The 12,555-nt window shown below is 49.1% G+C and overlaps 1 protein-coding gene across 1 annotated transcript; it reads right to left on the reverse strand.

Moving 5' to 3' along the window:
- Window positions 1–2,452: 2,452 nt before the first annotated feature.
- On the reverse strand, window positions 2,453–6,650 carry pwwp2a (PWWP domain containing 2A). Its single transcript, XM_080307685.1, has 2 exons — window positions 5,722–6,650; window positions 2,453–4,893 (listed from the first exon to the last, which is right to left on the reverse strand). Exons 1-2 carry the CDS (start codon window positions 6,633–6,635, stop codon window positions 3,129–3,131), a joined length of 2,679 nt encoding a protein of 892 aa, XP_080163811.1. The 5' UTR covers window positions 6,636–6,650; the 3' UTR covers window positions 2,453–3,128.
- Window positions 6,651–12,555: the final 5,905 nt, after the last annotated feature.

Below are 12,555 nucleotides of genomic sequence, written 5' to 3' on the forward strand. Positions count from 1 at the left end.
GCAGGCAGGAGGAGGAGCTCAGAGGAGGATCATGGATGCAGTGAAGAAGGACATGCAGAGCGGCGGTGTGACAGAGGAGGTGGATGAGCCTCTTATCCTGTGAACTAAAGGAATTAACCACCACCACCTGACCAGCGAACCGACCAATCAGCCAGAGGCAGATTAGAAAACGAGAGGCAAATGTGGGCAGAGTCTAGGGGCACCTGAAGGACGAAGAATAATGAGGAGATCAAAGAATCAGCTGATTAGTTTACCATAGTGTAGCCGGACCCACCTCTCCAGCATTTAGCCTGAGCCTGGCCTGTCACTCTGCTTATTGATCAGTGGTTTCGTCTGTTGATTGGTTGATTTATCAGTTTATTGATTGGAGTATCTGCTGTGGTCCCAAAGCTGACCCTGACCACACAGGTGTGTTTTTAAATGTGACTGTGGTTTTTCAACCTGCTGGCACCGTCTGTGGTGATGATGCGATACTGTTGGTTGTCATGGTGAAGCTAGGGGTCTGTGTTCTACCCTGGTCTGTGAGGGGTGGGTGCTGACTGACAGAAGACTGACACACTGTGACCCCTGACCTCTCCGGGAGCAGCGAGCGTCACAGATTTATCAGAACAGCGCCCTCTCACGGGGTCAAAGGTGGACGTGGCTTCAGTGACATCACCTGGCGGTCTCTGAAGTCCTGTCAGAGGCGTGCTCAGTGTCACCATCTTCATTTTTAAAACTGAACGGATGTGACACTGCTCGCTGATTGGCTAATGATTCGTCAATTACATTGTCTTAAAAGGCTGAAGGAAAGCAACTGGACTATTATTAATAATTTGTTACTATTATTAGCATCAATACTAATATTAAGATGATAGTGGATGAACAACCTGCCTAAGGGACCAGCCCCAGAGCTTTACACGCTTAAAGAAGTCCAGTCTCCTCCTTTGACGCTCTTACACCAACAGGAACCCGCCCAGCCACACGCCATCCACATCGTTAGCCAATGAGCTTTCCACAGATAATCCTTTTTAAACATAGTGATACTAACCCCCATAAACTGAGCCGGCAAGAGTTCACAGAGGTCAGAAAGCTGTTTACCCCCAGATGTAACGTCCTTAGCTGTTTCCAGGTCCAACCTCCGCTGCAGGTCCCAAAGTCAAACGAACACTGCAGCATCACTGAGAGTTACAAACTGTCTAAATTCTTTCCTCTGTAATAAAATCATCAGCATTGCTGCTTTACCAGGTGTAACAGTTAAGTTTAACGTCCATGAAAACAGAATGTATTAAATTTAACAGAGTTAGAAGTTAGCAGGAAGTTAGCTCGCTAGTTTCCACATAAACATAAAAAATAAAACGTACAGCTCTGCTATCACTTCCAACATAAATGAAGACAGAAAACTAAACAGCAGTGACGTTTGTAGGGTTACTGAAGTTGGGCTAGCTGGTATATAATGATGTGCTACGTGATCGCTAGCTACACAGCTATGTTAGCATGATAAACACAGTGAAACTGGAGGATGAGCGCTAACTTTTTTCCACTCAATGGGTCAGGAACAAATGCAATCGCATGGCAGGATGCTGTAAACAGACCAAACTTCAGTCAAGAGAACTGAGATAATCCATCCACAATACGAGGTTAGTCATTCATATACTGCTGCATGGGCTGCAGTTACATCAGAGGGGTTTAAACGGAGCTTTAGAATGAACAGCGGTAATAAAAATCGAGAGAGGCCGACAGTGATCACTGACTGTTTTTAGGGGCTTGTTCAGATTAAACAGAACAAAATACAAAGCACATTAAAAACACAACAGGCTTAATAAACGCAGAGGAGTTTGGACCCGGAGTTCATACATCACCACGTAAAGACCGGATAAGTGATGACGTATGAACCATGAATCGTTTTGTAACCATGGCTGTCACCATCAGGTGGGCTCCAGAAGAAACGCGGGTTGAAGAACTTCGTCGCTGACGTTGTTTTTCAGTGGCGGAGCTCAGTGATTGGATGCTACAGGTAACTGTGCCGACCTCTCAAACACTGACCCAGACCAGAACCAGGACGCCGATCAGCTTTATCTACACTGAGTCTGACTGATAACAGCTGATGGTAATAACACGTGAGGACGCTGCGTTCACCTGCTGCTACCTGCTTCACCAGCCGGGCTGGTCCAGCCTCAGGTTTGATCTAGAGGCACCTGCGACGAAGCTAACGGACCTGAGCGGCACACTCACTGGAACAAGGGCGTTTAGGATATCAGTCCTGGATTTTTGTTTCAGGGTCTGCGGGATCTGTGAAATAAAGGAATTAACCACCACCACCTGACCAGCGAACGGACCAATCAGCCACAAGAGGCAAATGTGGGAGCAGCTGTGGAGACCCGTTTACCAAACATCTGTTTGCAGGTGAGAAAGTCCAAGGTCTCCGCCAGAGAAACACCACAGAAGAAGAGTGGAAATGATGAGGCGAAGGTCAGAGAAGTTTGAGCGTTTATTCAGATTCAAACAGGAAGCAACACATGTACACACTGTTCCCGTTATTTTGTCCAGCAGGACTCTCTGATCTGCAAACAGACGGTAAACAGTCTGACAGCAGAAAACCTTCATCACCATCATCACCATCATCATCATCATCAGAGAGCGTTGGGCCGCCCGAGCAGCCCGGGGCCTCGAACGCACCGTCCTGACAGCGGCTCAGCACGGCCACGTCTGGGGCCCCGGGCTGTGGGTTGGACCTCACTTTGTTCACAGTTTATTCAATTCTGTACGGAAACGAAGTTTCTAGAAAAAAAAACAAGTTTTCAGTCTATTTTATCAACAGGAAGTGACATCACACCGCCAGCCACTCAGATCAGTCAATCACTACGAGGAACTTAATTAGTGTTTATTAATACTGTGACATCATCGCTCTGTCAGCCAACCATCAGGCTAAATTATCTACATAACATTTCCCACGGTGCGGAAAACTGAAACGCCGCCAGTGACTGAAGATAGCCCCGCCCCTGACAGATCCCCCTCCCCCCATAAATGTGAAACACACTCATCATTGTCCATCAGTCATTTTTAGCTCCTCCCACCTCCTCTGAAAGGGCGGGGCCTGTCTGAAAGGGGTGGGCAGTGAGGATGGGGCGAGTGGGCGGCGGCCGATGCTACGTCTCAAACTGGGTAAGCAGCGCCCGCACCTCCGGTGTGAGCTGCTTGGCAGCGCTGGCGGCCTCAGCGATGGCGCGGCGGTACGGGCCCTTCCGCTTCCTGTCGAAACGCGACTGGAACGTCTCCAGGAAGGGCGACAGCTGTGCGAGCGGCAGGAAGGACGTGGTGGGCGAGCCGAACCACGACACACGCGCCTCCTGCTGCACCGCCAGCCCCGTATCGCCACGCCGCGACACCGTAATGCCGAGCACGCGCGCCGGCCACCACGGGAAGCCGTAGATCTTCGCCCACACAATATCGCCGACGCACACGGTGCGGCCGTCCGGGAGCGGACATTTTGAAACGGCCTTGGAGAAGACGGAGGATGACGATGACGAGGAGGAGGAGGAAGACGACGTGGAAGACTTACGGCGCCTCTTCAGGTCGTTGCCCTCCTCCCCAACGCCACACTGCACTTCCTCACCATTAGCTCTGAGGGGAGGGCCAGTTGGCGGAGAGGAGGGTGGGCACCGTGGAGCTGAGGAGGGGGAGTTATGGGAGGGAGAAGAGGAAGAGGGAGGATCTCCGGGTGGGGGGAGTTCAAAATTGTCTGTGGAGCTACACTCTGAGGGGGTGGAGTCTAGAGAAGAGGAGGAGGGAGGACCTCCTACTCTCCCCTCAGACGCTGCCTGCATCTCCGCGGCAACGCTTCCCATACAGGATGGCGTTGGGGGAGGAGCAGTTACTTGAAGTGGGGGCGTGGCTGTGGATGGGTTGGGTGTTGAGGCGGGGCTTAGTTCTGGTTTGGGAGGTGATGAGCGAGCGCTGAGTTTGGGCGGGGACGAGGAGGAGGAGGAGCTCTGTGCCTGGCTGTCGTCGGTACGATACCTTTGGGGTTTGAGGCGCATTCTGGGTGGAAGCGGCGTGCTGGCGGCAGCGCTGAGGTGCTGCAGGCGCCGGGTGAAGTGGACCTTCTGGTTGTGGTTCTGCAGGGTGGCGGCTCGGGTCACAGCCTTGGGGCGGTCCTGGTCCTGGTCTTTGTGCCGGCGCGGCGGCGGCGTTTGCGAGCTCCTCACCAACGTCTTGAGCACCTGCCGCGCCTTGGAGCGGTCAGCTGACCCTTTGGTCAGAACCTTCTTAGAGTTCAGCTTCAGGCGCATGCGGCTCGAGGTCGCCGAGGATGAGGATGAGGCCACTCCCCTCAAAACGCGGCGGGAAGAGGATTGTGACGAAGATGACACACGTATCCCTGATGACGAGCGCCGGTCGGCAGCCGGGGGCCGTCCTTTGTCGTCACTCCTCAGACGCTTGACCTCAGCAGAGATCGGTCCTTCTGCTACCTTCCGCCGCCGCGAAGTCTCGTCGCCCCTCAGGTCCACCGGCCCCCGCCGTGTCTCCCGGTGCCCGCCTGACGCCACCACCCCTTTGCATTTGTCGCAGAGTACCTGTCGGGGGCGGAGCTTGATGGCGTTCATGATGGAAGTGGGCTCTTCGCAGCGGTAGCGCCTCTTTGGCCGTTTAATCTTGCGCGGCGGCGGCTGAGGTAAGGCCTGGTTGTAGGTGTCCCTGATGAACAAAGGAGGTGGGTACGGTGCCCCCTCCTGAAACAGCGGTGGCGGTTTAGAGGTGCAGTCCTGAGGAGGGGGCGGAGCAGCGTTCTCTTCCTTTTTGATGGCCGGAAAGTCGTTGCTAACCGGCAGTGGCTGCTGGAGAGACGTGGGAGGTCGACTCCGGTCGTCCCGGCGTGGGAACACGGTGATGGGAATCCCGTACGGACCGAACCTGGAAGCAAACATGGCGAGCATGAGACTCTGATGCAGCCAGCGCATCACATATGGAAAACACCCGGCAGTAATCGGTCACATGTGTAATTACTGCTCGTACACATGCAGTACTGTGCAAAAGTCGTGAGTCACCCTCATTTCCTCATATTCAGACCCCGCCCCCCCAGTGTTGAGTAAGAATAAACAAACAGTAACTGACAACAATGATTTTTAAGTAATGATGCAGACAAATCTCTGCAGCACAACGCTCAGCAAAACGCAACAAAAAGTGATTCAAGACTTTTGCACAACGAAAACAACACTGTATGTGTTTATACATAAGAAACCACTGTGAAAACACCACTGTGTAACTGTGTATCTGTGGCTATGAAGGTTATGGGTGGGTGATTATGCATCAGTACTCACTACACGGATGAAAAAGTGATGTCAGAGGTCTGTGTTTTATCACCTGGTGACCTGTCTTAGTCTCCCCCCCCCCCCCCCCCCACTGAGCAGCAGAGCGCTGTAAAGACACTCTCATTCTTGCTTCTGTCCTATATCCATCACCAACCAGGTCAAAGGTCAGCAGGTAATGATGCTCAGGTGTGTCTGGCTAACACTGCAGCCTAATCAATCCCCGCAGCCGTTTAACGAGGAGCAGGACGCTCCTGCAGGGCTGTTTACCTGACCAATAACCTGTTCATACAGGTGAGCTGGACACATTTAAATCCTTAAAACAATGACAAATAGAAATACTAATCATTTTTGATTGTTTCTAAACTACCTCATAGTTCAGGATCAATCACTAATCAATCACATCCATCCTCTGCTGCTAATAAAGTTTCACCTTTTTGAAACGTCCATCAGGACCCCGGAGAACACCTTCTCTCCCAGCCGGAAAGACACCACCAGCGCGTCATCGATGACGTGGTCCAGGCAGACACGAACCTCGGACCCGAGACTGAGGTCCAGCACAGAGTCAGCTACGACTCGATCCTCGGCGGCAGGCTCGGTCAGCAGCCGCCGTTTCGGTGAGCGGCAGGGCGGGGAAGAATCCCTCGGGCCTCGGGCAGCCAGCTCCTCGGGCCCCGCTGGGTCCGGGTCCGGACCGTCCGCCGTCTCGTCCAGCACAGTGTCCGTCGCGGGCCTCCGCTCCGCCTGCTCCAGGCTCGTGTAACCCCGGCCCGCGGTCTCGGCTCGGTCCGTGGTCTCGTTGGTGGTGGGTTCGGCAGGTTCGGCCAGAGACAGGCCGGCCTCGGTGACGGGCGGCGCGGCCGGGAATGAGTGCAAGAACACGGCTGAGGGCTGCGGGTCCGGGCCGCGGTACGCCTCCTGCGCAGACACGTCTCCGCCGCCCTCCGGGTCCGCGGGCAGTCCGGGGGAGAAGCGGTCCGCGTTGACCCGCTCCGGCGGCCCGGAGCCGCTAGCTTCGTCGCTCTCCGGATGCGCGTTTCCCGCCGCGGGCTCCAGCTCCGGCCTGACATGGCGGCCCTCCGCGTCCCCTCCGTCCTCCGCCCGCATCGCGCCTAGGTCCAATGCCGGCCCGGTCTCCTGCGGTCCCTCGCACTCCGATCGGGCTCCCGGGAGACCCGGTCCCGCCGGGCCCTGCGCTGGCGGGCCCTCGTCGGTCGCTGTTGTTGTCGGAACCGCCGCAGCTCCTGGCTCTGCAGCCACGGCCGCCATTTTCTTCCGCTGTGCTGCCGAGCGGAGCGGAGCCCCTCCCTCCCGCAACACAGGCCAACGGCGCAGGCGCACCGCCATTCGCCGACACCCCTGTCAATCAAATGGGACGGGGCAAAACTTCGTCTCTGATTGGCTGATTATGTCAGAGCGTGGTAAGGCTGTCAGAGGCCGCCAGGGGGCGTGTATCTTTGACGAAACAAAAACATGAGGAATAACCAACGCAGAGCGGATCGATGTGTGACCACAGAGGCAGAAAAAGGAGCAGAGACAGCATCACGGAGGTGTCAGTAATCACAACACCGAAACCTGTGATCGACAAGAACCTGATCAGCGGGCTCTCTGCTCTGCGTCAGTGGCAAACATGACCGTATAGGATCACATCAAACACATTCCTATACTTTAAAGCTCTGAACAACAAGTAGCCCTATACGTTTCTGAGGGTAAACGTCTGCCCTCTCTGAAATAAAACTTTCTGTTTGTACGTCCGGAGCCAATCACAGCCCTGATCTAAACACAGTAATCTGCTTTCATGATCCTGAATAACAGCGCCACCGCGTGGCTGCTCAAAGTCTCCCTGAATGCTTGAAAACACAATCACGAACTCTTCAACCTTCCTCCAGCTGTCTCTATACTAAAACTGACGTTTCCTGCCTTTTGTGACTTTATATGACTTCTTTGTTCTACTGTGAGTGAAAAAGAAGTTTACCAGACTCTGTTATTTACATTTTGATTCAATTCAGTGAAACTTTATTTATATAGAACCAAATAACCACAGCAGTTGGCTGAGAGTGCTTTATACTGTGGGGTAAAGACACAGAGTAACCCCAACCATCATACAAGCCCCTGTGAGCGACTGTCGGATTAAACAGATTCATATTAAGTGAAACTAACATGAGAGCGTGAAGAAGACACACTCTGAGCATCACACACTGTGACAGTTTCACACTAGGACCGTTGATGTGAAGTCTGTCAGATAACCTTTGGTCCTAAATGACTGTAACATTTATCTTTCGGGGTCAATTCTACTCAGTTTAGTGTTAAAATTAACAATGAAATATGTGAAAATATTACATATTGACACTGTTCCGAGTAATCTGATTACACGTTGCTTGTCTTGTGTTTCTATGGTGTATTGATAGTCATGTGCTTTTGTGCTGAGGTGTTTTTTCTGTTATCAAACTGTTCTCCCACTAGGAGCTCAGTCTGAGTGGAGTTTTTTTTCTCCTCCTCTTACCTCATGTAGTGTATTTTCGTTGTTTTTTCCTATCAGCCTACCTTCTGACATGTCTGCCCAATGTGATGTTTGTGTAAAGTTGGTCAGAAGGTTCCTTTGTAAGTGCGCATGCGCCATTAGCGTGCTGCCTGCTGTAACCCTAATTTCCCTCGGGATGAATAAAGTATTCTGATTCTGATTCTTTAATACTTCATTTTTATTTCTCTGGGGTGTCAAGTTTTCATATTGATCCTGTGATAAATCTGTGCTCTAACCCAGCGGTCCCCAACCCCCGGGCCTCAGACCGGTACCGGTCTGTGAGTCGTTTGGTACCGGGCCGCGAGAGTTGAGGCTCAGGTGTGAAATATGTGGTTTTCAGGGTTTTATCGGTTTTCAGCGTTATTTTGTTATCGTTTTTATCGTTAACTCGGTTTTCCTGGGTCTTTTCACGTGTGTTATGAATAAATCTTCTTTTTTTCGGTACCGGTACTAGTTTTATTTTGTTGTATTTATCCGCGACACCTTAAAGGCCGGTCCGTGACAATATTGTCGGGCATAAACCGGTCCGTGGCGCAAAAAAGGTTGGAGACCGCTGCTCTAACCTATATGATGGAAGGAAACCCAAAGCTACAGGTTACAGTAGCAGCATTTATCGTGTCATCTAATGAACAAAGCAGTAATTTAGCTGTTAAAACTATGCCATTGGACATGTGGAAATAATATTATGTCAGCAGCATTTAGAATAAATACATAGATAACATTTAAAAGGTGAAACTGAATGAAAAGATAAACATCTGAACTGTTAGAAACAGTCAGCATGTAGCTACTCGACAATATCTTTAAACTGATGAGTATATGCTGATAACATGTTCTCACACGACATCAGTGAAACTGTAAAGAGCTATTTAGTGGAAAAATACCTATTAAACGATGTTACCAGTATGGGAATGTTAACTTACCTGACTGTGACACCTCACCAGGGAAAAGTCCACGTGGGTCACAGCTCTGAGCCTGCCCACACCTGTAGACTGGTACTAATCATAATACTGTGTGGAATTAAATCTTCACTTTACACTGACTTTTAACTCCACTATTAGAGCTGATTTACTCCTGAGTTTTAAGTGCTCTATCGAGGTTAAAATAGGTTTCCTCTAAAATACTGACATTCCATCTTTTACTGTGTAGGAAGACCCCAGTAGCCTAGAGCTACTGCAGCATAACTAAAGGAGGATTCAGGGTCACCTGATCCAGCCCTAACTATATGCTTTAGCAAAAAGGAAAGTTTGAAGCCCAATTTTAAATGTAGAGATAGTGTCTGTCTCCTGAATCCAAACTTATGTTATGCCTCCTGATGATACTGCCTAGGGTAAGCATGTATAATGTAAACAGAATTGGTCCTAGCACTGAACCCTGTGAAACTCCCTAATTAACCTCAGTGTGTGAAGAGGACTCTCCATTTACATGCACAAACTGGAGTCTATTAGATAGATATGATACAAACCACTGCAGTGCAGTACCTGTAATACCTACAGCATGTTCTAATCGCGCTAATAGGATATTATGGTCAACACTCCAAAGGTTGATTCTGTTCATCTGGACGTAGCGTTTTCAGTGGGAGAAACGTTTCGTCACTCATCTAGGTGACTTCTTCAGTCTCAGCTGACTGCAGGTTTCCAATCTTATAAACAGTACATTTCCAAAATTACTGAAACCAGCCCCACTGATGGAACAATGGGCTGGGAGGTCAGTTCCTTGATCATTAGTATGCAAATTCTCATGACCATTGATCAACAACCACTGATCAATGGCCATGAGTACCATTCACCCACAATAATTATTTTATCTGAGCTGAGCACTAAATCAGATAAAAAGTCTGAGAAATCAGACAGAGACTGTGTAAGGCCCAGGTGGACAATAAATGATAACGAATAAGACTGGTTTTTGAGTTTTACAGCTGGGATGGACAAGGCTAAGCATCAGGCTTTCAAATGAGTTAAACGTCTGTCTGGGTGTTTGGTTGATTGATAGGCTGGTGTGGAATTATTCAATTCAGTTTTATTTACACAGCGCCAAACCCCACAACAGTCGCCTCAAGACGCTTTATATTGTAAGGTAGACCCTACAATAATACATACAGAGAAAAACCCAACAATCAAATAACCCCTATGAACAAGCACTTTGGCGACAGTGGGAAGGAAAAACTCCCTTTTAACAGGAAGAAACCTCCAGCAGAACCAGGCTCAGGGAGGGGCGGGGCCATCTGCTGTGATTGGTTGGGGTGAGAGAAGGAAGACAGGATAAAGACATGCTGTGGAAGAGAGACAGAGGTTAATAACAGATATGATTCAGTGCAGAGAGGTCTGTTAATACAGTGAGTGAAGAAGAAACACCCAGTGCATCATGGGAATCCCCAGCAGCCTATGTCTATTGCAGCATAACTAAGCGAGGATTCAGGGTCACCTGGTCCAGCCCTAACTATATGCTTTAGCAAAAATGGTAAATGGCCTGTATTTATATAGCGCTTTACATATCCAGTCACCCACCAATTCACACACACATTCGCACACTGGTGATGGCAGCTACATTGTAGCCACAGCCACCCTGGGGCGCACTGACAGAGGCGAGGCTGCCGGACACTGGCGCCACCGGGCCCTCTGACCACCACCAGTAGGCAACGGGTGAAGTGTTTTGCCCAAGGACACAACGACCGAGACTGTCCAAGCCGGGGCTCGAACCGGCAACCTTCCGATTACAAGGCAAACTCCTAACGCTTGAGCCACGATTGTCCTTTCAAAGGAAAGTTTGAAGCCTAATCTTGAAAGTAGAGATAGTGTCTGTCTCCTGAATCCAAACTGGAAGCTGGTTCCACAGAAGAGGGGCCTGAAAACTGAAGGCTCTGCCTCCCATTCTACTTTTAAATACTCTAGGAACAACAAGTAGGCCTGCAGAGCGAGAGCGAAGTGCTCTAATAGGGTGATATGGTACTACAAGGTCATTAAGATAAGATGGGGCCTGATTATTTAAGACCTTGTATGTGAGGAGCAGGATTTTGAATTCTGGATTTAACAGGAAGCCAAAACAGGAGAAATCTGCTCTCTTTCTAGTCCCTGTCAGGACTAGAATCGATTCTCACATTAAAATATCGATATTTTAGTAATTTAGGGTAAATTTGTAGTTTATCATTAACAGGAACACAGTGGAAAGAACCTATTTCATTCGGATTGTCTACATTGGAAGGAACTACTTCCTCTTCCGCCTTTCATAGACATGTGCGAAATGTATAAATGTGTCGCAGCCCCTTGGTGTGCGCACTCACAACAATGGCTGAGCGTAAATGGAGTCATGTGCGGACGTATTTTACATCCACAAACGTAGTTTGTGATACATGTGGCAAGAAAGTGAGATGTTGTGGCAACACCACAAATTTGTCAGACACAGAGTAAATCATATCACAGAATATGACGAGCTTATGTTGAGGCGAACTGAAGAGGAGGAGAAGGACAGGTGCTGCTGGGGCGAGACAGACGTCTCTCACGGAGTCCTTTAGTGCTGCAGGCAGGCAAGGTGTTCAAATAGGCACAACTTCAGGTTTTTTATTTCTATATGATGAACTTTGCATTATTAAGTGATAAGAACAAGTAATCTGATGTCCTGTAATCATTATGATGCTATAATTTGAGATACAATAACTAAAATAAGTTTTTGTACAAAGTATCGGTATCGGATCAGTATCGTCGATGCCACCCTGAATATTACTTGGTATCGGATCAGAAAAGAAATCAGTGGTATCGCACATCACTACCGGTCTCCCTGTTGGAGCTCAGTCTGGGGGGAGTTATTTTTTCTCCTTATCTTTCCTCATGTGGTGCATTTTCCATTGTTATACCTCTCTGACCTGTCTTCCCCATGTGATGTTTTGTGTCATGTATGTGTGTATGTGTGGTCGGAGGGTAAGATGGCGCCGCCATTGCGTGCAATAGGTCGGCAGCCTCATGAAATTATGGCTAATTATGAAATTTCCCCTTGCGGGACTAATAAAGGTATCTTATCTTATCTTTATCAACCCTAAGCTTTTAAAACAGCTGCAGACAGTCTGAAAGTAATCTGATTACATTCGATTATGATTTCACACATTGAGATTCAGCCAGTACACTTTTAAAAGGTACAGTTTGAACCTGACCACCTGACTCAGTCTCAGGGGGTCTGACCAACACCTCCACCACCCTCATCACCTGCCTGTTGCACACTTTTCAGGGGTGTTTTGTCCAGTCAGGTTAAACTCAATGAATGTCACGGTTTGACGTCTTCATGGACACTTTGCTCTTTGTTTACCTGTTGCCATGCTGACCTGTGCTATCACAGCTCCACTGATGATGGCTTTTGTGGTTGTAGCTCAGGAAGTAGAGCAGGTCATCAACTAATTAGGAGGTTTGTGTGTTGATCTTTGATTGCTCAAGTCTGCATGCCAAATATCTTTGGGCAAGATCCTAACCCCGGGTTTCTCTGCGATGGATGCATCACAGTGTCACTGTTACATAGAGAACACGTAAGCATAGAAAAAGAGCTTGAGGTTGAATAAGTTGAATAAAGCTTCTTACACTATATAAGAACCACTTCCATTTCCAAATTAGTTTAGCTCAGGTGAGCAGTCAGAGTGGATCAAATGGATCTTTTTTTGCCCTGTAGTAAAAACTTTATCTTACCCAGCAGTGCTGGTGTACAAAGCTGGCAGCTTTCTTCCTGAGTGCCAGCTAATCAATATTCTTATATTAAATTTATATTGAT

Source organism: Astatotilapia calliptera, chromosome 10, assembly GCF_964374335.1.
Source record: "Astatotilapia calliptera chromosome 10, fAstCal68.1, whole genome shotgun sequence".
In the NCBI taxonomy this organism is placed as follows: Eukaryota; Metazoa; Chordata; class Actinopteri; order Cichliformes; family Cichlidae; genus Astatotilapia; species Astatotilapia calliptera.